Genomic DNA, 26732 nt, shown 5'->3' on the forward strand with positions numbered 1-26732 from the left:
AGTTTCGATTCAAACATTTAAGCATTGATTTTACAAATGTTTTTTTAGCAACTTAAACTGTATTCAAGGTATTAACTTTATAAGTGCATGCATTCCATAGGCAACCCATGGCCTTGGCGTTGTTAATGCCATGCTCTTCTGTTTGAGCTACAGGAAAGCTAGTAATGTTGATGATGCTAACATACCACAGTTCTGTCAGGACCACTATTGTCAAATATGATTGATAATTGCATAGAGTTTGTATTGGCGGTATGGTTCTGCTCTGGGCAAGAACTTCCTGTGCATCCATGCAGCCTAGCATGGATAAGAGCAGGGAGAGCAGCAAGAACCCCCCTAGGGTAAACAGAACAGAACCAACATATGCAGATATCATTAATGTCAATAATTTAACATGTAGACATACTTTAAGAATTTGTCTAATTCAGGGGAATCATAAGGCCAAATCCTGACTGTAGAGAGGAGGAGCTGGGGATGGAGGAGGGAAATTAGCTCCTGAGATATGCGAGAGCTGCTGATAATACTGAGGAGCTTATATATGAATGCTGTGATAGGCGTCGTATTCCTATAGGTAGACGTGAGTCAGCTGGGAGTCAGCTGATGCAAGCTTGATTGACGTGACCTGCCAGAACTGACGTTAACGCTGGATTTTCAGACCTAAAAGTACGTTTATGCATTTTTTAAACATTTTTATAAGGGCATGCGCTCCCTGGGAATCAAACCCATGACATTGCTGTTGCTAGCGCCATGCTCTTCTGTTTTGAGCTATAGGAATACAAGAAGTAAAATGTGAAACTGATGTGAAAACAGCCCTTAATTATGTAGGGATTTTTATTTTATAACACAATGAATGCTATTATGAATACTTGATTCTGGGATCAAACATTTTTGTAATTACCATTAAACTTTACAGTATCTCAGAACACTGTCACTAGTTTCCTCCATAGCTGTGCTCTCACTCTCTTTCTTCTAAAATAATAACATTATTTCATCTCAAAACAATATTTCATATCCATTTATTTATATATTTGCTAAGCAGCCGTGTAATTAGTGAGATAATGTGCAGTCAGCCAAAAATAAACCCCTTCTGGGTGATTCAGGACCTCTCCACTTCACATCATGGTCTTGATGACCCTGTCAGGGTTTCTTTGCATGCTAACTGTACATTTTCCCTAACGAATCTTTGATGCAGACTGTGAAAGAACTCTGAGGGAATCTAATCTCAGCATGAACACTCAAAAATCAGAGTTTACCCATCCAGGTCAAGCGACTTTAGAAACTGGCACGGTGCTTCGAGTCTGACCTTGTGAGGCAGGACGACAGCAGATCCCCCACTGATTCCCACTATGGGCATGGCCGTCTGCGTGGAGATGAAGTCCAGGATCTGTGCCACGGCCTCGGACCCAATGTTATCTTCAAAGACCACCCCGTGCACCCTGTTAGCAGCCAGAGTGTCGCAGATGCGCGTCAGTAGAGTGCGCGGGTTGGTGTTGTTCACCAGCACAGTGATGGGGTTCACCTCCAGCGGCAGGTCCAGAAAGTTCTCCCGGCTCAGTCGCCCTTTGATCTCCAACTGGTAGGCGGAGCCGCTGAACACCACCGCCACGTTCACGGTGGGCTCAACCATCCCGAATGGTCGGCACTGGCAGCGGGGGGCGGTGCAGACAGACAGCAGCAGCAGCAACGGCAGCCACAGTGTGTCGCTGAGACAGCCTAGATGAACGCCCATCTCAGTCGCCTACTGCCTAGATGGAAGGAAACACAAATGGCCGTGAATTACAGGGGATGGTGAGGTTTTAATGGTGGTTGACCTCCTAACGTAGGTTTGAAGCACTACAGAAAGAAGTCAAAGCAAAAGTTTGTGAAAGGAAGACACTACTTTGACATTGATTTTATGGTTATTTTATCATATATTTACAGGTAAAAAAGAATTTGGATTGCGTGCGATGAAACTCTGCGGATTGCACTTCATAAATTGATTTCGCTCAACACAAAAAAAATTATTTAGTATGACTTAATCAGCCTAACCATATAACTAGGTTACACACAAAAAAAGTATAGGTAGAAATAGCTACTTAAAGGGATATTTTAACCAAAAAAGAAAATTCTGTCATCATTTACTCAAGTAGTTCCAAACCTGTTTGAATTTCTTTCTTCTGCTGAAGACAAAAGAAGATATTTCCTACTACGGTAGTAAATGGGGGGTAAACTACCTTTCTTAAGCGACTTTTCTTAGGCTGACGTCTACTTTCTCAAACCATTTTATCCAGCAGCCTTCATTCTGGCTTGTTATGCCAACATTTCACTATCCAATTAATTCCTAACGGATTAATTTCACATTTTTTCTCATGAAATATTATCACTCAGAAATACATCAGATTACTGAAGTAAAATGTGCAGCGAAATTGCGAATACTGTTGCATGTTGGCCTTAACATCTAAATAAACTACACTCTAAAAAATGCTGGGTTAAAAACAACCCAAGTTGGGTTGAAAACTGACAAACCCAGCGGTTGGGTTAAATGTTTGCCCAACATGCTGGGCAATTTTATTTAACCCAACTATTGTTTAAAAATTAAAATGAAATGAACCCAAAATAATAGACACATAGTTACTAGAGGCAACAATAATAATAAAAAGGTGAACATTTATTAACAAGCAATTTAATAAATGTTATTAAACATATTAATTAATGTTAATTTACAAAATACTTTGGGTTCATTTTAAGCAAGCAATACAGTAATTTTTAAACAATAGTTGAGTTAAATAACACTACCCAGCAGGTTGGGCAAACATTTAACCCAACGGATGGGTTAAAACAACCCATTTTCTAGGTTAAAACAACCCAATTGCTGGGTTTGTCCATTTTCAACCCAACTTGGGTTGTTTTTAACCCAGCATTTTTTAGAGTGTAAATAAAATATCAACAAAAATACTTTTAAGAGTCAGATCGAAAGTCATAATTGAGTCTATTTATTTTCTTAACACATTTTCATGGTCATATTGCTCCTGATTCAGGTGCACATTATTCCCAAGAAATACAGGGAGTGCAGAATTATTAGGCAAGTTGATTTTCTGATCATATTTTTTTCCCAAGCACATTTTACCAATTCCAATCCACATCAATCTTAATAACTACTATTAATATTGTTTTTAATCATTTATAAGTGATATATAATTGTTCATGAAGGCTGGAAATGAAAAATGCCTTACATTCAGGTGTGCAGAATTATTAGGCAGGTTTGCTTTTACAGGCAAAATGAGCCAAAAAAGAGATTTAACTCAGACTGAAAAGTCAAAAATTATTAAATACTCATGAGAAGGACGCAATACTAATGCAATACTAGAAATTGCAAAGTTAAAGCATGACCAAGGGACAGCAAAATGCTCATTGGGTCAGCGGGGTCAGACAAAAACAGGTGGAAAAGAAAAGACACGTTAACTGCAAAATAATTAAGAATTATGTGTGAAACCATCAGGAACCCTTTAGTCTCCAGCGCCACCATTTTCCAGAACTGCAACCTACCTGGAGTCTCCAGAAGTGCAAGGTCTCAGGATCTCAGAGACTTAGGTTAGCTAAAGAATCCTAAAAAATGACCCGCACTTGATAAGAATCACAAGCTGAAGTGTTATAAAATACATGAAGACTGGGTTTTTATAGGCCTTATAAACAGACAGCTTGAGAGTGACTCCTGAAGGACCAGCACCACATCCTCTTGTACCACTGTTTGAAGAATTTATCTTCCAGAATCTGGCAGTAAGTTTTGGAAGATCATTTTTAGTCCATCTCTGCAAGACAGACATTTCAGGATAAGAGATGGACTAAAAGTGAACTCAAACACCTTACTGCCAGATTCTGGATAAATTCTTCAAACAGTGGTACAAGAGGATGTGGTGCTGGTCCATCAGGAGTCATTCTCAAGCTGTCTGTCTATAAGCCCTATTAAAACCCAGTCTTCATGTATTTTATAACACTTCAGCTTGTGATTCTTATCAAGTGCAGGTCATTTTTTAGGATTCTTTAGCTAACCTAAGTCTCTGAGATCCTAACACCTTGCACTTCTGGAGACTCCAGGTAGGTTGCAGCTCTGGAAAATGGTGGCGCTGGAGACTAAAGGGTTCCTGATGGTTTCACACTTAATTCTTCACCTTAATTCTTAATTATTTTGCAGTTAACATGTGTCTTTTCTTTTCCACCTGTTTTTGTCTGACCCCGCTGACCCCATGAGCATTTTGCTGTCCCTTGGTCATGCTTTAACTTTGCAATTTCTAGTATTGCATTAGTATTGCGTCCTTCTCATGAGTATTTAATAATTTTTGACTTTTCAGTCTGAGTTAAATCTCTTTTTTGGCTCATTTTGCCTGTAAAAGAAAACTTGCCTAATAATTCTGCACACCTGAATATAAGGCATTTTTCATTTCCAGCCTTCATGAACAATTATATATCACTTATAAATGATTAAAAACAATATTAATAGTAGTTATTAAGATTGATGTGGATTGGAATTGGTAAAATGTGCTTGGGAAAAAAATATGATCAGAAAATCAACTTGCCTAATAATTCTGCACTCCCTGTAGAATGCTTTGTAATATGTAAAAACTTTTCCAGACTCTGAAATGACTTTCTGGCTAACTAACTCCCACTTTTGATGATCTAAAAAATTCCAATTGATAAAATCAGGAAAACTGATGGACAAAATGGTCAAAAACCTGATTAAAAGAAGTAAAATGGTTTCGTGTTGACCTCAAGGTCGAGTTTTAAAGTGTATAATTTGCAAACTAAAACATGGAATTTAACTGTTGTGCACACACAGAGCAAAAGGTGTGGTACTGTAAAAGGATCAGTTTCATCCATGTAACAACATTGTCATAATTCTTCATAATCCAGACATCAGTGCCATTCAGTGTCAGTCAGCATTAACGTATCAAGCAAACCTTTTAGAAACCTATTTTTGTATTAAATGTTAGAGGCCATTAGAGTTGTATTGCACGTTTACAGTCATGCAGTCACCGGGTTGTCCAGCTGCTGTACTAAGAGCCGCCGCTCTCTCAAACCACATCAAACAGATGGCAGGCACTGTAAAAAAAAATCTTCTTTTCTCAACAAATGGAGAATGTGGGGATTTATGACCCCTAACTTGTGCGCCTTTTTGGCCTTAATTTTTGCATAGTGTCTAACGTAATCCCTGAAATGAAAAGTCAATAGGCAATAGATGCTAGAAACAGTGGCCTTAAAGTTACGTAATTAGAGTTTAAAGCATGTTTTAAGCTGCCAATATGGATAGAAAAACCTTTGACGTAAAACTGAGGTTAATTTGAGCTTTCATGTATCATCTTTCATTTATAACTCGCCCAATCTTCCTTTACACTCTGAGTCTCAGATCTAGCAATATCAAAGCAGCGATCCTTGAACAGCATCCGTATTGACGCGTAGGGTTATCCGTCAGACTCAGCACTGTTTTTAAAGGGATTCAGGTCTTTGAATGGCTTTAGCTGTCCGGCCGCCTGGAGGCGAGTGCTGTGGAGATGCCACTTTTAACATGCTGACCAAATTTACAGTGTCTCATGAGCCAGACACCATGTAATCCCTCCGTAATCCCCCCTAGTATGTCATGCTTCGCGGCCTGATGGTATCACCTCATCTGATGGTCTCGTGTGGCACAGAAGCCTGCTGTAATGCCTTTATTCCTGCACCAACCCTGTACAGTAGGTTCACATGTTATGTTTCATATATATATACACTAAAAAAGGTTTAAGTTAGCAAGATTTTTTTAAATGGTTTTGAAAGAAGTCTCTTATGCTCACCAAGGCTGCATTTATATGATAAAAAAAATAAATTTAAAAACAGTAATATTGTGAGATATTATTACTTTTTTTTTTAAATATATATTGTAATATATTTTAAAATGTAATTTATTCCTGTGATGCAAAGCTGAATTTTCAACATCATTACTCCAGTTTTCAGTATCACATTCTTCAGAAATCATATGCCAAACTTTAGAAGTGTAGTGTATATTTCTGATATATAAATATACTCAGAAATAATTGTAACAGAGGATATTTTTACATCAAACAACTGTTATAACTGTTGTTATTACCATGTTATTACCCTGAAATTGGCCTATTTCTACAGTTTGTGTTAACCATAAGGGGATAGTTCACTCGAAACTGAAAATTCTGTCACTTTGATTTTCTTTCTGCTGTGAATTATGGCAGAATTTTCATTTTTGGGTAAAATATCACTTTAAAGGCATTTACTAGATAAAAAAAGTTCTGCTACACAATAAATTATTGATAAACAGAAGAGTACAAAATTTAACAGATTGGCCAAATGGCTCATCAGTGACCTAATCAAACGCTTTGCTTTTGTCGATATGGCCTTTTAATTCAGGTATATGTCACACAGACAAATGAACCATATTAAAACATGTGGTGAATTTGATTAAAGCACATTATTGGTAAACATGAGCTAAAACACAGTGGAGCATTTTATACAGTGACAGTGACAGATTTCAACACAGCAGTTGGCAGATTAAACATGCATGCTTACTCGGAGGAAAGAGACGCACGACACACAGTCCGCATGGCCTTGTTACCCATACACAAATATCCATCAAGTGGAACAAAAAGTAAACAGGCACAATCTCATTTTTTTCCCCTCAATAGCTCTGACATACGAGTGCACTGGCTACACACTAATTTCAATGCACAAGCTTGTCTGTTTGGTTGATTGATTACATTTACTCGTTTGCTGTAACAGCTGTGAGAAATGTTCAGCAATTTATTGATATAAATTGCTACTATAACTGATGTGAATGCAGATGCTGTGGTGCATTATGCATAAGTCCACACGTACAAGGAATTGTGATGTACATGAGTTAATAGGGTTGCAGAATCAAACGTTTTTTTAAACATCCGTCTCGACTAATGTTCATCAGAAATTAAGTGGCTTCCTTTCCACTTCTGGGTTGAATCGGTAACACTTTAGTATGGAGAACACATATTCACTATTAACTACGACTTTTGCCTCAATAAACTACTTATTTACTGCTTATTAATAGTTAGTAAGGTAGGATTAAGGGATGTGTAATCTGGTCATGCAGAATAAGGCATTAATTTGTGCTTTATAAATACTTACAAACAGCTGATATGCAAGCTAATAAGAATAAGTAACTAAATAAGTAACTAAAATAAAGTAAAACTAAATAAGCAACTAAAAGTAACTAAAAGTAAAAGTGAGAATTGTTCCCCATACTAAAGTGTCACAAAACCTTTCTAGAATGTCACATTGCATCATAACCACATTAAAAAAATAAATAATTAAAATGTATGCAATTTATGAATGTATTAACAAGTAATAGAATAGAATAGAATAGAATAGAATAGAATAGAATAGAATGACATTATTTTCATGACAATTAACAACTCAACTTCCAGTTCTCAATAAAGTTATGCAAAAAAATTATTTAAATTATTTATACAGATTAAATGAATGAATAAATGAATTAATTAATTTATTTATTTAACGCTAAAAAATATTCCTCAGTATTTATACCAAATGATTTTTTACTTTTAATTTTGAGGTAAAATGTTTGGGACAACTGCAGCTTTCAAAATATTTAAAAGTCATCTGCATCCCTATAATCTGCAGTTTGGAGCTAAAATACAGAGCCTCCTACAACATAAAAATATTTTCTTTCTATACAAGCTTAAAGGTACAGTACGCGATTTCTGAGAAACACTGTGGATCGGACCGGGCAGCACAACACACTTGTAGCCAATCAGCAGTAGGGGGCGTGTCCACTCATGACGGGGGAGGAGAGAGAGTGAGCAAGAGGGAGATTTGAAGACTGTAGAAAGAGAGATGGCTGAGAGACATTACAAAAGATCAGAGGAATATCACTGGAAAAAGAAGGGTTCTGATCAGGCAAGTGCTTTAGGACCCGCGTTAATATTAGAAAAGCTTTCCAGTGCTGGAGAGACCGAAGTGGGAAGTCCTGAAAACCGACGCCGAGGTTGCGTTGTTCCTGCTCCATATGTGAGTAACACAGGTTTTGCGATGTTTCACAGAACCAAGATATACTGTTGTAGTAATATTAGCTTTAGTAACAGGACCGTTTTGAGTGTCATTGTTTGTCTATAGATGCTGTGCTGCTGGTGGCTAAAGGCCCCTATATACTCACGGCGAAGTTCTTTTTCGTTCTTCATTTAGGGGTAAAACGAAGTTCGAAATATGTGAGCAGCGATATACTGTAATCGAACACGTGACGCTGCCCAAACTGATGAGAGCAACGTTTAGATGAATATGTAAATATGTGCTGCGGGCTTTCCTCTCAATAACAAAATAAACACAACAAAAGTTTTTTTAACATTTTTTAATAGAAAGCATAAGAAAAGCGTCTGATCGTAACAACATGGGTATGTTAGCACGAGCTCTGCAAATTAGCACTCCAGTAAAGTCACGTCATGCTTATTTATATAGCACTTTATTCAACAGATTACTGAAAAAGCAAGCAGCTTTACAGTATCAAACAGTGCCTCATTTCATCAGAAGCACAACTTAATTTTCTACTATAAAGCGACTATCCAGTGTGTTTCATGTTTTCACCCGTGGAGATCTTACCTCGATGGACACAACAGACGAAATGAGTCAGAAGAGCTCCACGTGAAAGAAGGAGGAGCCTCAGCGCACACCTCCTATTACGTTACGTAACGGACCAATGGTAGTACGAAGGTGTTTTGCAACTGAAGATAACGTTTTCTTAGAGTTCATTTTGGCAAGCCGTTTCAAACTCCCAAAACAAACACAAAACGAACTTCGTTTTGGCCTGATTTTGTTCGAAATTATGTCAAATCAGTACGTTCTTCGATTTCGTTTGAAGTATATCGGGACCTTAACAACCAACTCTTGCTTGTATATTCTCTTGTGTACTGTATGTTAATTTTTTGTTCTTCCTTGTCTTTTGTTTGTCATCTTTGCTTTATTTTTCCTGAAGCATTATTTTGCTTTACTTCAGCTATGATAAAGAGACATCCTCTCTTGCATTATGTGTTCTTGCTTTCAACATGTTCCTCGGAAATCACTTACTGCACCTTTAATATGCAAAGAGAGCTATAAACAAGCAATTTGTAGGTTGTTTTCCTTGAGAAACATAAACACTGGCTCTGTTCGTTTCAGTAACCCAACTATCCCAATTCAGAAGCAAAAGCTCAACCTTGTCACCATCTGTGGGCGGGACTATCTGTCCTACCAATAACGGAACACCGGGGAAATTATCCAGAAACAACAATCATTATTTTTCCAATTCCCTTTGCTGACTCTAGTGGCACACGGATAAAACACTTCACCTTTAAGAGTTGTAATCCAGTCTACCAATCTACAAGTCTATAATTTATATTCCATTTCCCCTCCTCTCTCTCACACTATTTTATTCTCTCACTCCCTCTGTGGGTTTAATATGTGTCACTGTCCTTGCCTGTCCCGAGAAGCTATCATTAGAAAGTTTGTGTGTCTGCTCAGATTAGTGACCTCTCTGATTTGGCTCTCTGTAAGTCAGGGCTGCCTCTGAGAACATAGACCAGATTAGATCAAAGTACCAACCGCAGATCCATCTTGGCATGAAGTTACCCATCAAGCTTCATTCCCTCTCATATTTGGTTCCTTATCCGCCACCAGTCTTTTTTTGGACATTGTTTGTACAATGTGTTGAGCAAAAAAATAATATGGAGATTATGTGTGCATACTGCAGGCCTGATCAAATCTCTAACAGCATGAACTTAATACAGTGCTTCAAACCTCAAAAAGTGTTCATCACCCTCTAGTGGATGATAGAAGGAAGAAAAGCCACAATCACAAAGTTCTTATTGATTGCTATTGATACCATACATCAATTTTAACAAGACTACCAAAATAGCCCAACATATTTCTGTAAACTCAACCTGTTTCAGAGCTGAAATCTGGTTTTGTAAGTTCTGAGGCTTTCAAAATTGGTAACCTCAAGGTCATTGTCTCTGCAGTTTAAACATTTAAAAATAATCCCATTTAAAATTCCCATTAAAGTCTTCACACATTAGGAGGAACTATACATTTCTAAAAAGAATCATTCTTAGGAAAGTATTTCCATCCTTTCTTGCGTTCATTTTCCATTCATTTGCAGCTTTCTGGACCTTTGATATGTCAAGGAGAATTATATTCCAACTCCAGTTCCATCACACTCCGATTCCGTCAGATTCCTCATAATGGAACAGTGACATTTAAAGATTCACTCCTTCCCATAACTCCCTACTTGACAAGGCACATATCCACCAGAGTTGACTGTAATATCAAGAGGAAAAAAAGAAAAATACTAGGCCAATGCATTAAGCTCTCAAAAATCTTCTTATTTAATTACAGCATACTGGCAAAAATTCATGCAAGAGCCAAAAGAAGACTCTTTAACATCCTGTGTAGCTTTACATAAAATATAATATAATATAATATAATATAATATAATATAATATAATATAATATAATATAATATAATATAATATAATATAATACATGAAGTGGCACTTCATGATTGCCATACCTATAGCTAATGCAAAAAAGATATATTGTTTATACAGCATTTATAAATAAATACATTAATCATATAATAATAATAATAAGGTACTTTACAGTGTTTGGGTAAAATTTGGTTAAACAACTTGCTTAGCAAACAGTTCCCATAAAAATGCTCATGGACATGTAGGGGATTTGAAAGGGTAATTTCAAATTACACGCACCTTCACTGATCTCTTTTTTGGACAAACAGCCGAGTCAATAAACAGACGCCGTTATTGTCACATCAGATCAAGGTCAGCGCTCCATTTTAATCTGAATCTTCGTGACTGCGGCGCTAACAAATGTTTAAACTGCAGCATTCATTCAGCCTGCCATCAGATTTCAACTCTTAGCTATCGTAACTCAACATCTGACTGTCTGTCATCGACCCTGACATTCTCCAGGTTCATATTTACTTGTGTTGTCTTGATTAAATGATGCCTGTCATTATGGCCTCGTGATAAACATCAGTAACAAGCTGTCACAATAATGCGCACATATACTTTCTCTCTATTCTGCCCGCATCCATTTGTTATGGCTCTCAGGCTCCACAGTGTCTTCCAGGTTGCAGGCAGCTGACTGTACTGTACGGTATTGCCAGAATTATCAGAGCAATTGACACTAAAGTAATGAAATAAATTTTAACTAAATAACATTAAATGACAAAAAACACCCGAATATGCATATTTATTGATAATATAACTACTATTAATTATAATAAATTTTGTCTTGTTAAATATTACATTTTCACCATAAAAATGCAATCTGTCATGACCTGTCATGTTTATCAGAAATGAAGGACACATTTGAATATAATATAATATAATATAATATAATATAATATAATATAATATAATATAATATAATATAATATAATATAACAAATTTATAATATAATAAAAGTGACATTAGTTTAATAACAAATAACCACTCCACTTTCAATTGTCAAGAGAGCAATGCAAAAAAAAAAAAAAACTCATTGTCATTTCTGTAATGTAAAAAAAAATATACTTCATTTAAAATATTTATACTGGATGGATGGATAGATGGATGGATGGATGGATAGATCTACTTAGAGTACATATGGTCCCTCTCTAAATAGTGTTAAAGTAACACTGAAACAGAGTTAAAGTAAATTGAAGTTTTTATGTTTCTCTTTTCTTCAGTGATTCCGCTTGTTAACAGCAGGTGTTCATCACTAATGCTCAATCATCACTTAATTATTGCTTAATTATCTCATTAACTTTAACTCTGCTTCAGTGTTACTTTAACACTATTTAGAGAGGGACCATATGTACTCTGCGCAGTTGATTTAACTCTGGGGATTTTGCTGTGTGCTTTTTGCATGCAGAAGAGTGTAGTTACAGCATGTATCTACCCATGCTAACCTTTCAAACCATGACCCTCTAAATTGAACCCACAAACCAATGTCATGAGTTTGCGGTGCTATTGCGGTGCTATCCCTGAATTGTGGTGCCCAAGGTATAATGTGTGAATTATTATTAACCCAAGGTAAAGTATAAAAAGTGAATCATGGAACAAGGTAACCTAGGATTATGTTAACCCAGGGTTAAAAAGGACCCTTAACGAAACGGCCATTACACATCATGACACATGACTGGCCTACAGACTTTTGCTGATTCTCTTGAGGTATTGTGTTTGACAGTGTATTTTAGCATGTGCACGTGCTCACCGGGCGCTCATTAAGGCTGCTGCATGACTGTGGCTTAACGAGCCATTAAAGAGCCATTAAGACTCATTAAAGCACAGTCATGCAGCAGTCGTGCTGGCTTAACATGACACTGACTGATTCTAAGAGCTGCTGCAGGTAATCAAATGCCTCACAAGGTGACTGATCCAACATTGTACAGCCTTCTAGAACTTTCTTACATCCCAAAATTCTGCATTTGAATGCATACAAATGAATTTCTCTTTATCTTTCTCATTTAATAGAGATAAAAAATCAAAATAATCTTTAGTCACGGGCAGTCACAAAGATCCAGATTAAAATAAAGGGTTGACCTTGATCTGTACTGTCAGATACCTAATGTAATTGCAACTAGATTTTTTCATTATCTAAACAAAATATGAGTGGTGTTTGCCTGTGCATGCCAACACAATGCTAAGGTGTTGTGGGTGGTTGCCAGGATGTTGCTAAGCGATTGCTAATGTGTACAGTATTAAGTGGTTGCTAGCTGGCAATTTACTATTCCAAGCTATTCTAATACATGTCTCTATGACATTCTAGTTCCTTCTTCTGTGTGTTTTACTGTACACAAAGTGTAAATCATATAAATGACACTTAGAAAAGTAATAGCACTCAACAAGCTCCACAATTTGATGGATCATAAACTCTAGCACAAACATGCGCTGAAGTTTTAGAAGTTATTAGCTAACTGCTACAGACTAACTTGTTTAGTGTTTAGTTTGGCATTTTAGACTAACAAAAATGGAGGCGCTCTATTTTTCTCTTAATTACACTAATGACATCAACTAATAAATAATGAATCATCAGTTCATACATGGGTTCTGTGACATGACAATCACATAAGTGTCCTGCAGTGTGACATGCCTTACTCCACCTAAACAACATTTTCTAATTATTATGCATGCATTTTTTATGACCTGATTTTCATTGAGAAGCCACATGGAGTATTTGTACTTCTAAAAATTAATTTGTCACACCTTTTAATGAACAGCAAAATGCAAAAGGGTAATTAAAAAAAAAGGGGGGGGGGCGGTATGATTCATCACACTTCCAATAGAAGGTCAGGCGCTTTGTTATACACACTACACATTTCGAAAACTGCAAAATGAAAGAAAGTGCTAAAAAGAAGCTATGGAAAAAAAAGTGACCGTTTTCGACATCAAAAATACACTTGCCCCTTATACATTCATTATATATCATATAAATTTGGGCCAAATGTAAGAAACAAAGGTTACAACATTCTTCACACTGCTTCTCTCTCATCAGCATTAATCTTGACCATCAGAAAGGATACAGATCTGGTCCTGGACCAGCGCCTAGGACATTCTGTAAAGATCTCTATTAACCCAGAGTCCTAGAAGGATGCAAAGAGTCCATCCATCAAGATCCTTTCCTCCAAACACATTTCTCACTCACTGTCAACCTTCTTAGCACAACAAGCCGATTTTCTTTTTCTTTTTTTGGTCTGTTTTTGCGTGAGAGTGAGGATTTTTTCCAGGCTGTTTAACTGTAATAACATCTGAAAGGCAGCAGATTACGCTGGAATTGAAAATGTGTTGCAGGGGCAACGATCCATTTTACTTGACACATGTAGTCGTAGACTCCATATATCTTATATGGCACCACTGTTAACGCTAAACTCCAGTGCAAGTTGCGTTATGGTGTGCAGCAAAAGCATTCTGTTTTTGTTTTTTTGTTTTTTGGTACGCATAGATACATATATGTGTGTGTGGGGACTATTTGGAGTGCAGGATCATGATAAGACGGCCTTAAGCTGAGGTTGTGGCATCCGCCACAGAATCTCCCCTCATCCAGATGTCATCAGACTGCTTTAACAGCAGAGTATCTGCTTCCCTCGGCTCACGGAAAACACTCGCTTTCTCCAACTCGCACTGCCACAAACCCACTCACACAGAATAATCCGCGTATAAACATACCACTTTGTTTTGTAATCTGGCTTGTGGATTGACACCCATCCGCCCCTCAGTCTGCCATGTGTTGAAAACATAGTAACTTTCAGTGACCTTTTGCAAAGGGAAGGGACACAGCTGTGCACAAAGTGTGAAAATACTTTACAAAAATATTCTTATACTACTATACTTAAAAGGTTATTTCACCAAAAAATGAAAATTCCATCATCATTTACTCATCCTCATGTCGTTCCAAACCCGTAAGACTTTCATTCATCTTTGAAACACAAATGAAGACATTTTTAATGATTTCATTCTCATGTTACGCAGCACGTTTGAGCTTCCGCAAGAACCAATGAGGTTCATTCTCTTCTGTAATGCAGCATGTTTGAGCTTCCTCAAGAACCAATGAGATTCATTCTCATGTTACGCAGCACTTTTGAGCTTCCTCAAGAACCAATGAGATTCATTCTCATGTTACGCAGCACGTTTGAGCTTCCTCAAGAACCAATGAGGTTCATTCTCATGTTACGCAGCACTTTTGAGCTTCCTCAAGAACCAATGAGGTTCATTCTTGTGTTACGCAGCACGTTTGAGCTTCCTCAAGAACCAATGAGGTTCATTTTCATGTTACACAGCACTTTTGAGCTTCCGCAAGAACCAATAAGGTTCATTCTTGTGTTACGCAGCACATTTGAGCTTACTCAAGATCCCATGAGGTTCATTTTCATGTTACACAGCACATTTGAGCTTCCTCAAGAACCAATGAGGTTCATTCTTGTGTTACGCAGCACGTTTGAGCTTCCTCAAGAACCAATGAGGTTCATTCTTGTGTTACGCAGCACGTTTGAGCTTCCTCAAGCTCCCATGAGGTTCATTTTCATGTTACACAGCACTTTTGAGCTTCCTCAAGAACCAATGAGGTTCATTCTTGTGTTACGCAGCACGTTTGAGCTTCCTCAAGAACCAATGAGGTTCATTCTTGTGTTACGCAGCACATTTGAGCTTCCTCAAGAACCAATTAGGTTCATTCTCGTGTTACGCAGCACGTTTGAGCTTCCTCAAGAACCAATGAGGTTCATTTTCATGTTACGCAGCACCTTTGAGCTTCCTCAAGAACCAATGAGGTTCATTCTTGTGTTACGCAGCACGTTTGAGCTTCCTCAAGAACCAATGAGGTTCATTCTTGTGTTACGCAGCACGTTTGAGCTTCCTCAAGCTCCCATGAGGTTCATTTTCATGTTACACAGCACTTTTGAGCTTCCTCAAGAACCAATGAGGTTCATTCTTGTGTTACGCAGCACGTTTGAGCTTCCTCAAGAACCAATGAGGTTCATTCTTGTGTTACGCAGCACATTTGAGCTTCCTCAAGAACCAATTAGGTTCATTCTCGTGTTACGCAGCACGTTTGAGCTTCCTCAAGAACCAATGAGGTTCATTTTCATGTTACGCAGCACCTTTGAGCTTCCTCAAGAACCAATGAGGTTCATTCTTGTGTTACGCAGCACGTTTGAGCTTCCTCAAGAACCAATGAGGTTCATTCTTGTGTTACGCAGCACGTTTGAGCTTCCTCAAGCTCCCATGAGGTTCATTTTCATGTTACACAGCACTTTTGAGCTTCCTCAAGAACCAATGAGGTTCATTCTTGTGTTACGCAGCACGTTTGAGCTTCCTCAAAAACCAATGGATTCATTCTCATGTGTTACACAGCACGTTTGAGCTTCAGCAAGAACCAATGAGGTTCATTTTCATGTTACACAGCACTTTTGAGCTTCCTCAAGAACCAATGAGGTTCATTCTTGTGTTACGCAGCACGTTTGAGCTTCCTCAAGAACCAATGAGGTTCATTCTTGTGTTACGCAGCACGTTTGAGCTTCCTCAAGAACCAATGAGGGTCATTTTCATGTTACACAGCACTTTTGAGCTTCCTCAAGAACCAATGAGGTTCATTCTTGTGTGTTACGCAGCACGTTTGAGCTTCCGCAAGAACCAATGAGGTTCATTCTTGTGTGTTACGCAGCACATTTGAGCTTCAGCAAGAACCAATGAGGTTCATTCATGTGTTACGCAGCACGTTTGAGCTTCATCAAGAACCAATGAGGTTCATTCTCGTGTGTTACGCAGCACGTTTGAGCTTCCTTAATAACCAGTGAGGTTCATTCTCATGTTACGCAGTACGTTTGAGCTTCTTCAAGAATCAATGAGGTTCATTATTGTGTTGCGCAGCACGTTTGAGCTTCCACAAGAACCAATGAGGTTCATTCTTGTGTGTTACGCAGCACATTTGAGCTTCCTCAAGAACCAATGAGGTTCATTCTTGTGTGTTACGCAGCACATTTGAGCTTCCTCAAGAACCAATGAGGTTCATTCTTGTGTGTTACGCAGCACATTTGAGCTTCCTCAAGAACCAATGAGGTTCATTCTTGTGTGTTACGCAGCACGTTTGAGCTTCAGCAAGAACCAATGAGGTTCATTCATGTGTTACGCAGCACGTTTGAGCTTCATCAAGAACCAATGAGGTTCATTCTCGTGTGTTACGCAGCACGTTTGAGCTTCCTTAATAACCAGTGAGGTTCATTCTCATGTTACGCAGTACGTTTGAGCTTCTTCAAGAATCAATGAGGTTCATTCTCGTGTGTTACGCAGCACGTTTGAGCTTCCTCAAAAACCAACGGATTCATTCTCATGTGTTACGCAGCACGTTTGAGCTTCCTCAAAAACCAATGGATTCATTCTCATGTGTTACACAGCACATTTGAGCTTTCGCAAGAACCAGCGAGATTCATATTAAACAAAGCTAAATAAATTAGGATATATAATGAAAACTAAATTTAAGGGTTAGATCAGGTAGAAAAAGCTCATAAAAAGGTAACAAATGCAGGTTACTATTTATAGTGTACTCAACAAGTCAAAAGAGTCCACCAAGTCTGATATTCTCTGCTTTTATGTCTGTCTTTTAAGTCTAGGGGATTTTTTTCCACCTGTTTTTATGATCCGTCAGGTGAATATCATAAATTTGATCTCACTGACAAGTAATAGCACTCCTCTCTCCAACAAGGCACAGGATTAAAATTTAGGGTTGATTTGAACAAACTCTGTATAAACAATAAACAACTACTTTGTATAAGCAAATTGTAAATATACATTTACAAATGCATTAATTTGTAAAAACAATTACATATTACATATCACAGATGTAATATTCACATTAAGAGTCTAATGCTGCAGTGCAGGGGAGCAGGGATAAGCTTTGGTTTTGCTGTTGTTTTCTTTGCATCCTACAGCGTTGTGTTTCTTCTTTGCCAGAGGACATTATAGTGGACAGGGTGCACTTGGATTGCATTCTGAATACAAATACAAGCACGTGTTTTGTTGACAGTAACACCTGAGCGTGCCAACGGAGGTTCCCCGCTTCCGAACTTTGAAAGACACGTGCGTAATCACGTTTCCACCTGCAGTTGAAGGAGAAATGTTCATTTCCTGCCTGTTTCTCAAAGGAATTACACTGATTGACAGATTATGTGGCCATGGGAGCTTGTTGCTTAAGAAATGTACAATTTCCCCTACATGACCTTGGAGCAATCTTGCAAGCTCTGCTTTTTCATCTGTCCCACAGCGGGTGTGTCATGGTTGTCATGTAATCGTGTTGGGTTGTACTCATTTGCATCACTAACCTCTCTCCTTTTTAAATCAATTTCTTTCTATCTATCTATCTATCTAAAGTTCAGCGGTTACGCTACATTTATCTCATGAGTCATGACCTCACATTGCACATTTACTTCTTGGAATTAAAAAAAAGGACATTTTGCATTTTTGTATGGTATGCCTCGTTTCCACTGAGCGGTACGGTTCGGAACGGTACATCCTGATCAGGCTTGCGTTTCCACCTGCCAACAGTACCCTTGCTTGATAGGCGTGGTGTAGCCGGAAAGTAATGATCGACGTTATTCTCGCGCGAAGAAGAAAACGACACGGTAAACAACAATGAAGGACATACAGCAGATCTTGTTCTTGCTTCTCGGCTTGAGGCTGTCTGTCACAAGAAGACAAGCTTTGCTTGCTGCACACCAACATTCGGCGTTTCAGAATACCAAGTACGCAAAGTTCAGACGTCTATGCTGCACTTTCAGGACCGCATTTCTAGGACCCTAGTTTTTGTGAGAGCGCCATCTAGTTTAAAATATTTAAACAGGGTTAGCAATGAGTAGGTTTAGGGATTGGGGTTGGTTAGGACAATATATCAATTAAATTGAATCAATAGCATTACCAACAGGTAGGTTTAGGGCTAGGGGTTGGTTAGGACAATATATGAATTAAACTTAATCAATTAAACAACTAAATCATTGGTAGGGTCCTAGAACTGCGGTCCTGAAAATGCAGTCTCGAGTATTGCAGGAAGATACTACTCTGAGAAGCGGAGGAGAAAACCCGCGTAATTTAAAAACTACTTTATTGTGTCATGATTTTCAGGCAAGAATATAGCTGTTTAAAGCTCAAATCTGTGGTTTATTTATAAAGATAGCGCCTATTGGAAAATTTGATCTGATATTGTGAGATCCAGGCGATCGCCAGGCGCTCAGTGCTAATGTACCCATCCGAGAGCAGCAGTACCTCGGCTAGTCCTTCTGACATTTGCCGCTGGCTCAGATGTCTCTGTAGTGGTTAAAAATGAGATATCATTCATCTTGTGTATAACAGGCAATCTTTGGTCTCATGAATTTATCATTTGTTCCCGGCAAATCGTTTTGGCTGAAGGTAAAGTGAAGTTTAATAACTTTATATGTTTATAAAGTTTACGTTGTACTTACAGTGCGCTGTACGTTTGACTGAATTGTTTGCTTGTCTTTATTTCTTACTGTATAGCTTCTCATACTTTATACTTATACTTTTATAATGGTTATTATTGATAATTAAAACTGACTTTTAACAAAAAGAGAGGGTTGTTTTGTCTTATTTCAGTTTATTATAGGCTACATGTAGGCTACATAGTGAAGATAATCAGAGTACATATGCACATATTGCCTGAACCACACATTAATAGGTTTCTTTTTTTTTTTTTTTTAATGAAAACGAAAAGAGGCAGGGCTGTGTTTTATATTTTGTTTTGTTATATAGCCTACATGAAGTGAAGATAATAAATGCACGTGTTGCCTGAACAACATTTGTGTGTAGCGCCTCTTGTGTTGTCATTCCCCTTGTAGCACGCGCAAGTGACGATTCTCTGTCAACCAATCAACGTTCTGCAGAGTGTAGCTCCACCCTTTTGGTACGGTACTATTGTGCTTGGTACCCCAACGAAAGGGTCCCAAAAAAAGTGGTACGGTACGGTTCGGAATTAGGGTACCATTCACAACTTTTGACAATGGAAACGGCAAAAATTGCATACAGTACTGTACTGAACTGAACCGTACCATTCAGTGGAAACAAGCCAGTAGTACGCTATTCTGAGCATAAGTGATTCTTAAAACACATGCTGCATTTGTGACATAAAATAATAATAATAAAAAAGTCTGAAAGTTGCCATATTTTGAGAATGGCTGTTAAGTGTGTGTGATGTTGTTGTTAACAAGTTTTCCTCACCAAAGGAGTCAGTTTAAAGTCATTCAAACATTTCATTAAGCTGATCAGCTCTGGGCGACACATACTGTAACAACTTGCTGACAAGGCATTGTCCTGTATGGTGTGATGCAGCACTGGATGTTGTTCTTGAGAGACAGCTCTCATCAAGCAGTGTGAGCAGAGCCAATCACTCATTTAAAATAATGGACAAGACAACAGTCTTAAAAGAACAGTTCACCCAAAAAGAAACATTAACATTTACTTCCAGTACTCCTGGTTTTAGTTTTGGTCAGTTCCACACAAGCTATTATATGAATTTCCAAATATATGAGCACACTTTAGTCAACTAGACCCAAGAGCAGTGTGAACATTCTGTAAAACATCTCCTATTAAGGTTCACAAAAGAAAGAAATGGCTTGAAACTACATGAGGATGAGTAAATATTGGGTACAATGGGATGTAGAATAAATGATGCCAGAATTTTAATTTTTGGGTGAACAGCCATAGCTCAGACAGTCATTGAATTTACGGCACTGTCATTATGTCTTTCAGCATCATCTTCATAAACCACATCAATTCATTATACTGCCAGCAAGAACAGCACTACTGCCCCAGTCTAACTCATTCACTGTATCTGTGCAAAGATCGAATGTCGTTCTGTGGCATTGGTTGATCTCAGACAACATAATGAATGTAATGTAATTCCTTACATCAGCTGTTGAAATGTTTCAGTCCCACCGCTACTAAAGTGTATCTGTTCACCCGGGGTGTGGCATTACCACTGTTGTGTGTGTGAGATATTTTTGTGTGCATCTGTGTAACAAATATTTTGTGTGTTTGGTGAGGATGTGAGTTGAATATGTTCATGCCGTAGTGGAGATTAAGACAACATCTGTTTAGAAATGTCTGTTTGACTGCTGATTTGACCTGTTTGTTCACCCTGCTACACACAGAAAAAAAAATCTTACAATCTGTTCAACAACAACAACAACAACAAAAAACACTTTCTGCAGAAAACAAGTGGTGCTAGCATCTTGTAAGTCTTTGTCTGGGTGTTGTTATGCAGTTGCTGAGAGTAAAACTGAAATAAGCTGTCAACCTTCTTAGAGAATAAATGTGAGAAACTCAATTCAAGAAGAATCAATCAACCAACATCTCTTGGTAAAATTTGCTTTTCTACTTAAAAATTATAGTGACATGAATTTATTTAAATTTCAGTTGATTTTAATTGTACGGCTTTACATTCAAATGTGAATTGCATCTGAATTCTGCATCCTATTTGCTACCTCAAATGAAGTTGACTTGAAATTGTTTTAATTTAAAAGCATTCTCAAGTCAATGAATGTAATGCTTAGTTCAGACATGCATATATCAGTTTCGCTAAACAGTTTGGAAAGAAATACTTTAGATGAAATCTTATTGTTTAGATGAAATTTTATTTTTATGTAGAGAATCAGATGGGATTAGTGTTGCGAGTACTGATAGTTGACAGATAAGGCGAGTGGACGTTCAGCTCTATGCTGCTTGTGTTCTGTGTAAGCAGAGAACAGATGCATTGATCCCAGGGTTCGCTGGCTCCGCACTGCACTGACTTGTCCACCACACAACAGGGTGGACGTACACACACACTCTCTGACATAGAAGCACACATGGGCATTTGAGAACCAGCACACACTCACCCTCTCCATGTCTTGGCTCAACTTTCCCAAGCTCTTCCTCTACCACCCTTTCTTCTCATTTTTGTATGTTTTCAAGATTGTGTGAGTCACTAATACTATAGCTCATAACATATAAATTATCAACATGATCAAAACTTGAAAAACCTGTTGTCTACAATATTCTTGTGTACATCCCTTCTGTTGTCTTTACATTTTTCAGAAAGTAATAGACCTTTTAGTATAATAAATACGTCCCCTTTTAGGTTGTGGTACACGTGTCTTTTTGCTATGGAATATTTACTGTTTTTTTTTTAAAGTAAACATAAATAACTTTTATATTGTTAGTAAAATTTCAAGATGAACACTTACCGGACTAAAGCAACTGAGGTTACTTAATTGATTATCCATTTTTTAGGCCTTTGAGGAAAGTTTATTTGTTCAGCTCTCAGTCTTCATTGTATTGCATTGCATTTTATGCTTTTTCCCCCATGTAAAAAACTTCAGAGCTTTAATAATAAAATAAGCATTAATATTACCATAGATATAGAGTGACAACTGATATTTATAGGCATTTCATAATTTTGCTCACTTGGGACTCTCAATAAAATTGAAGTGTTTTTGCTTCTTCGAGTATGAGCTCCATATTCGTCTATCATAAATCATATTATAAAACCCTGATGTATATCAGATGTGATACTCAACAAAAAACACATTTGTGACCCTGGAACACAAAACCAGTCATAAGTCACACAGGTATATTTGTAGCAATAGCCAACAATACATTTTATGGGTCAAAATGATTGATTTTTCTTTTATGCCAAAAATCATTAGAATATTAAGTAAAGATCATGTTTCATGAAGATATTTTGTAAATTTCCTAACATAAAAAATATATCAAAAATGTATTTTTGTGAGTGGATATGCATTGCTAAGGACTTCATTTGGACAACTTTAAGAGCGATTTTCTCAATATTTGGATTTTTTTCCACCCTCAGATTCCAGATTTTCAAATAGTTCTATCTCAGCCAAATATTGTCCGATCCAAACAAACTGTATTTTTTCTATAATTAAAACTAATTTAAGCAACCAACACTATTAATAAAACTCCTTAAGTTTATAATTTTCCCCCATAAGTTATCAAAGTTTGCATGAAGTCTCGGGACAGTTTAAGGCTATTTATTTATTACAGGTTTTCATAAAGAGTTTAGTGTTTGTATTCCCAGTGCTATTTGATATTGAGGAATACAGAATTGTATTCTTATTCTTGCTACATTGTTTACATTTGTATTGCCAATGAAATAGCATTACTGCATACAATTAAAATAGTGCAAAGCGAAAATAGTACAAAGCAACACAAATTATCCCTTAGTAAATTAAGGTACTAATTTGCCCCATTGAGGCACTAATATACACCCTATAAGGCAAATCTTTAATGTTATTACCCCAGTGACAAGCTAAAGTTATAATTTTTGCAAATTTATAGCAGGTTAACCTTGAGAAATCTAGTAACCTGCAAGTGGTTCATGATTGATTAAAAAAAAAAAAAAAAAACCTGAAAAATAGACATCTCTGCTGAAATATTACTAATCCACACAGCATAAAGTGTGCAATTAAGTCTTGAATGCAGAGAGATCACCTCATAGTCTTGACGTAACAGTCAGCCACTTGACGTAACTGTCCTACACTTCTACACTGTGTCCTTCATAGTACACACTACTGATGCAGTGCCAACCCTCTCAGATCTTCTGTACATTTCTCAGCGAATATAACTACAACATACAATGAGTTTCAATCTAGACATTTTTCATACTGAAGTATATTGTTATTATTAAAAGTAAATTCATATATCAGGTCATATCTCAGTTCATAAAACAGTTATAATTCTTACAGAAAAAAAAGTAGGCTTATTACTCTAATAGCACTGCTCTGAAAGAGAACGAGGACGCAAGGGCAATCAGGTCATTCTACAAAATCTTTCATTTTTTCAGATAAATGTCAATAAATGACAAATTCCATGCATATATTTGAAAATAATAGTTGCTTTTTTTTACTACCTGTTTAACCATTTAATAATGTTTCCCTGAAAAACGTCTCGATATGACGGACAACCGAAGAGCTATAATTATGATTGTGATGATTTTTTTCCATTTGCCCTGGAGCAAATATTTAGCTGGGCTCTTTCTAATTTTGAAACTGTCACCCACCACTGCGATTTCCTGATAACTTTCCCTCCTCTTTTTCCTGACCATTTTATACAAGATTACTTGTGATTGGATCTGAAAGCTTTCTCCTTCTGTCTTTTTCTATCCATCTCAAATAGCTCTCTTTCCATTATCCACCTTGTTCTTTTGAAGCACCCTCTTCTCACTACGAAAGTGGCACATTATCACAGCTTCAGCGGGACGAATCCCAAATGCGTCAGTGTGTGCTCCATAATAACTGCTCCCAACAGTAATTACTGAAAGCTGTCATTGCTTCCTATCCAAGATCTCTCAGTTCACCTCTCAACGGAATTCAATTTCTAGCCGCTTTAACATTCCAGCACAACGACTTTAACAGGAAACGCACTCCATTTGCTGTGAGAAGTGATTGATCCATGTAGTACCTGCAAGTCCAAAACCACAGAGCGACATACTGCAGAAACAACGTGCTTTAACCTACAGGTTTGTGTGTTGTGAAAGAAAACTTCACAATTTCAACAAGCATCCAACCTGTGGGTGCAGCGGCTTGGGATGACACAGTTTCACAGCCCTGTCCGAACACACTAAGGCACTTTCAGGATGATTCATAACACACACACACTTAGCATTTGCACAAAGCCTAAATAAATCTACTATTAAAACACAGTTACGTCACTAAAAGCACAAATTAACAGGTGCGCAACTTCAAAAATCCCATTTAAAGTGTATCTACATGTGTGCGCCAGCAACATCCCTGCCAGAAGTGAAGGTGATCAGTTACCTGCTTTGGCAAACCACATCCAGCCCGGACGCCCGACAGCACATTTTCTCCTCCGTGACTCGTCCTGATTTTTTTTCTTCTTCTTTTTTTTTTCCCCGTCCCCCCCTCCTTCTTTCTTTTTTCTCTCTCTCTCTCGTGGCTCTTGTTTGATTCTATTTCAGTGTAGACAGAACAGCCCACTGTGACAGTGGCATGGTCTCTAGCAGTTTGGCAGAAGGTCACATCATCTTCCGTGAGGGGAGGGTGGGACGGATGGAGGGAGGGGGGGAGGAAAAGAGGAGGTGGCGTGGAGAGATGGAGGGAGAGCGGATGCCAGAGGAGAAATGAGAGGCAGGAGACGGCTGTCCACAAGTGTCCTGGTGCAGACGTGCATAGAGCTCCTTGTCCAGAACAGTCACTGGTTAGGTGGACACATGTGTCTCAACTTTCATTGGACAGGTCCAAGTCTGTCAGCATCTCATCTGCATCCAAATGAAATGGAAAAAAAACATAAGGCTTACAGATCAGTCAATATAAAGCACAATTGAATTCGTGGTTTTGTGCCAAAAAGAACAGGTAAAATAGAATTTTGAATTTCCTGTTGGAATATTCCATGAATTCAGAGTCTCTTTTCAGTCCAAAGAACAAATCGTAACCTTTCATTTACCTTGTTAACTTGTTTCCGCCTCATTTTTCCAGTGTAGTCCTCATTCCAGTAAAAGACAACATGGATTATTCCAAAAACTGGCAGTTGGAAGGGCACACAGGTGGCGCAGGCCGACAGGTGGAGTTTCTTGTTTTAGCAGGTTGTTGATTGTTGGCCAACAGATATTTTAGCTTCTTATTCCCTTGAGTTTGTATTTATTTTCTTGCCTTCCGTAGTTGAAGGTGCCTCATTTCCCCTGACCCCTGATGTTTTGTTGGAGTTGATGTGCTCGTCTGTGGCTGTAGAGTGCAGTTGCGGTTCTCAGATTACTGTAGTTGTAATCCCGGCTCCTTCTGCACTCCATTTCAGAGGCAGGACTTGTGAGCCGTAATCATTATGTGGTAAGGATTTATTCTAACTCTCTCTCTCTCTTTATAACCCTCCTCCCTCCTGTCTCCCTTCCTCTAAACCATCTTCTCTCTCTCTCTCTCTCTCTTTTTAAATAACTCTTCTTAAACAGATGGCTTCCATGATTATGAGCCATTTCTACTCTCATTCTATGAAGTCCAGACATAATATTGGTAGCAATTTCCATACTCTGAGAATGCAATACTTTCGGCAATCGCTACAAAATTTACTTTATAATCTTGTTTATAACCATATACTTCAGTGTACAGCATCTAGTTTGGGTTTTACTAGCAATAGCTCAGATGCTGTAGCCCTAATAGAAGTTTCTCTCTGTGCTAAAGCTCAGGAGTCAGGAGGTGGATTTATCTTGCTGGACTCACTTTTTAAGTGGTGAAAAGCAGTTTGAGACATTGAGGCATTTGAGAAGGCACAACAAGTCATCCTAGCACAGCTGGGAGCATCAGAATTACTGCAACAAGAAGCAATTGAAGACATATTTAGGCAAAATGACAGAAAAATCATAAATACCTTCAATAATAATGATTTAATGATTTATCACTTTCAACCAATAGGTGGTGCTGTGACCAAATTGTTGTGGTATGGTCAAAGTAAGGTGACAGTGACTCATGCAAAGTTTGGCATTGCAGAGATACAGCTTCAAGAGTCGATTTTGCATCATGCCTCAAATTCATTGCTCCAGTATATGAAAACGGTTTGATGTATCGACTTGAAATCCATAACTTTTGGTCAGCATGGTTTGAAGATGATATGGTTCGATTTTTGTGAAAATCGGAGCAACGGTCTAGGAGGAGTTTGAAAAAGTTTAAAGAAAAACAATATGGCAGACAGGAAGTTCAGTTGACTATGGCAAATTTGAGATCTATGTTCTCAGCATGACCCAAGGAATCTACTGAGACCGGTTTTAATACAATCGGTTAATATAGTCAAAAGTTATTAGCATTTTTGTAAATTTCATTATATCTTTTGACCACAAAAGTTTTTGTGTACTGTCAGGGCATGGTGCCAAAGACAGAGTTTCGCAACGATATGCTAATGCGTTCATAAAATACAGCATTTTATTACAAAATTGAAAATGGCCAATGGCCAAAATGGCCGACATGGGAAAACGAACATCATTTGACTCGGCATGATGCCCCGAATGTAAAGAGAACATATTTAAGATTTTTGGACAAACTGTTCAGACGTTATAAGCAAAAATAGCCATTTTTGTATCTCCAGACCAGTAGGTGGCGCTGCACTGAAATGCTGCATGTTGCCTCAGGTCATGCTGTGTTGACATGTACCAAGTTTGGTCTGAATACGAT

General features: G+C 37.8%; 1 protein-coding gene across 2 annotated transcripts; it reads right to left on the minus strand.

The window, feature by feature from the left end:
* Window positions 1–412: 412 nt before the first annotated feature.
* Window positions 413–25870, minus strand: LOC125246864 (glutamate receptor ionotropic, NMDA 2C-like). Of its 2 annotated transcripts, XM_048157985.1 has the most exons (3): window positions 25021–25870; window positions 24375–24835; window positions 413–1742 (listed from the first exon to the last, which is right to left on the minus strand). In XM_048157985.1, the coding sequence occupies exon 3, from the start codon at window positions 1724–1726 to the stop codon at window positions 1247–1249; it is 480 nt and encodes a 159-aa protein (XP_048013942.1). In that variant the 5' UTR covers window positions 1727–1742; window positions 24375–24835; window positions 25021–25870; the 3' UTR covers window positions 413–1246. The 2 variants fall into 2 exon arrangements, with proteins under 2 accessions (XP_048013942.1, XP_048014025.1); XM_048158068.1 differs by having other exon boundaries at window positions 24375–25870.
* Window positions 25871–26732: the final 862 nt, after the last annotated feature.

This window comes from Megalobrama amblycephala, linkage group LG1 (assembly GCF_018812025.1).
Source record: "Megalobrama amblycephala isolate DHTTF-2021 linkage group LG1, ASM1881202v1, whole genome shotgun sequence".
Taxonomy (NCBI): domain Eukaryota; kingdom Metazoa; phylum Chordata; class Actinopteri; order Cypriniformes; family Xenocyprididae; genus Megalobrama; species Megalobrama amblycephala.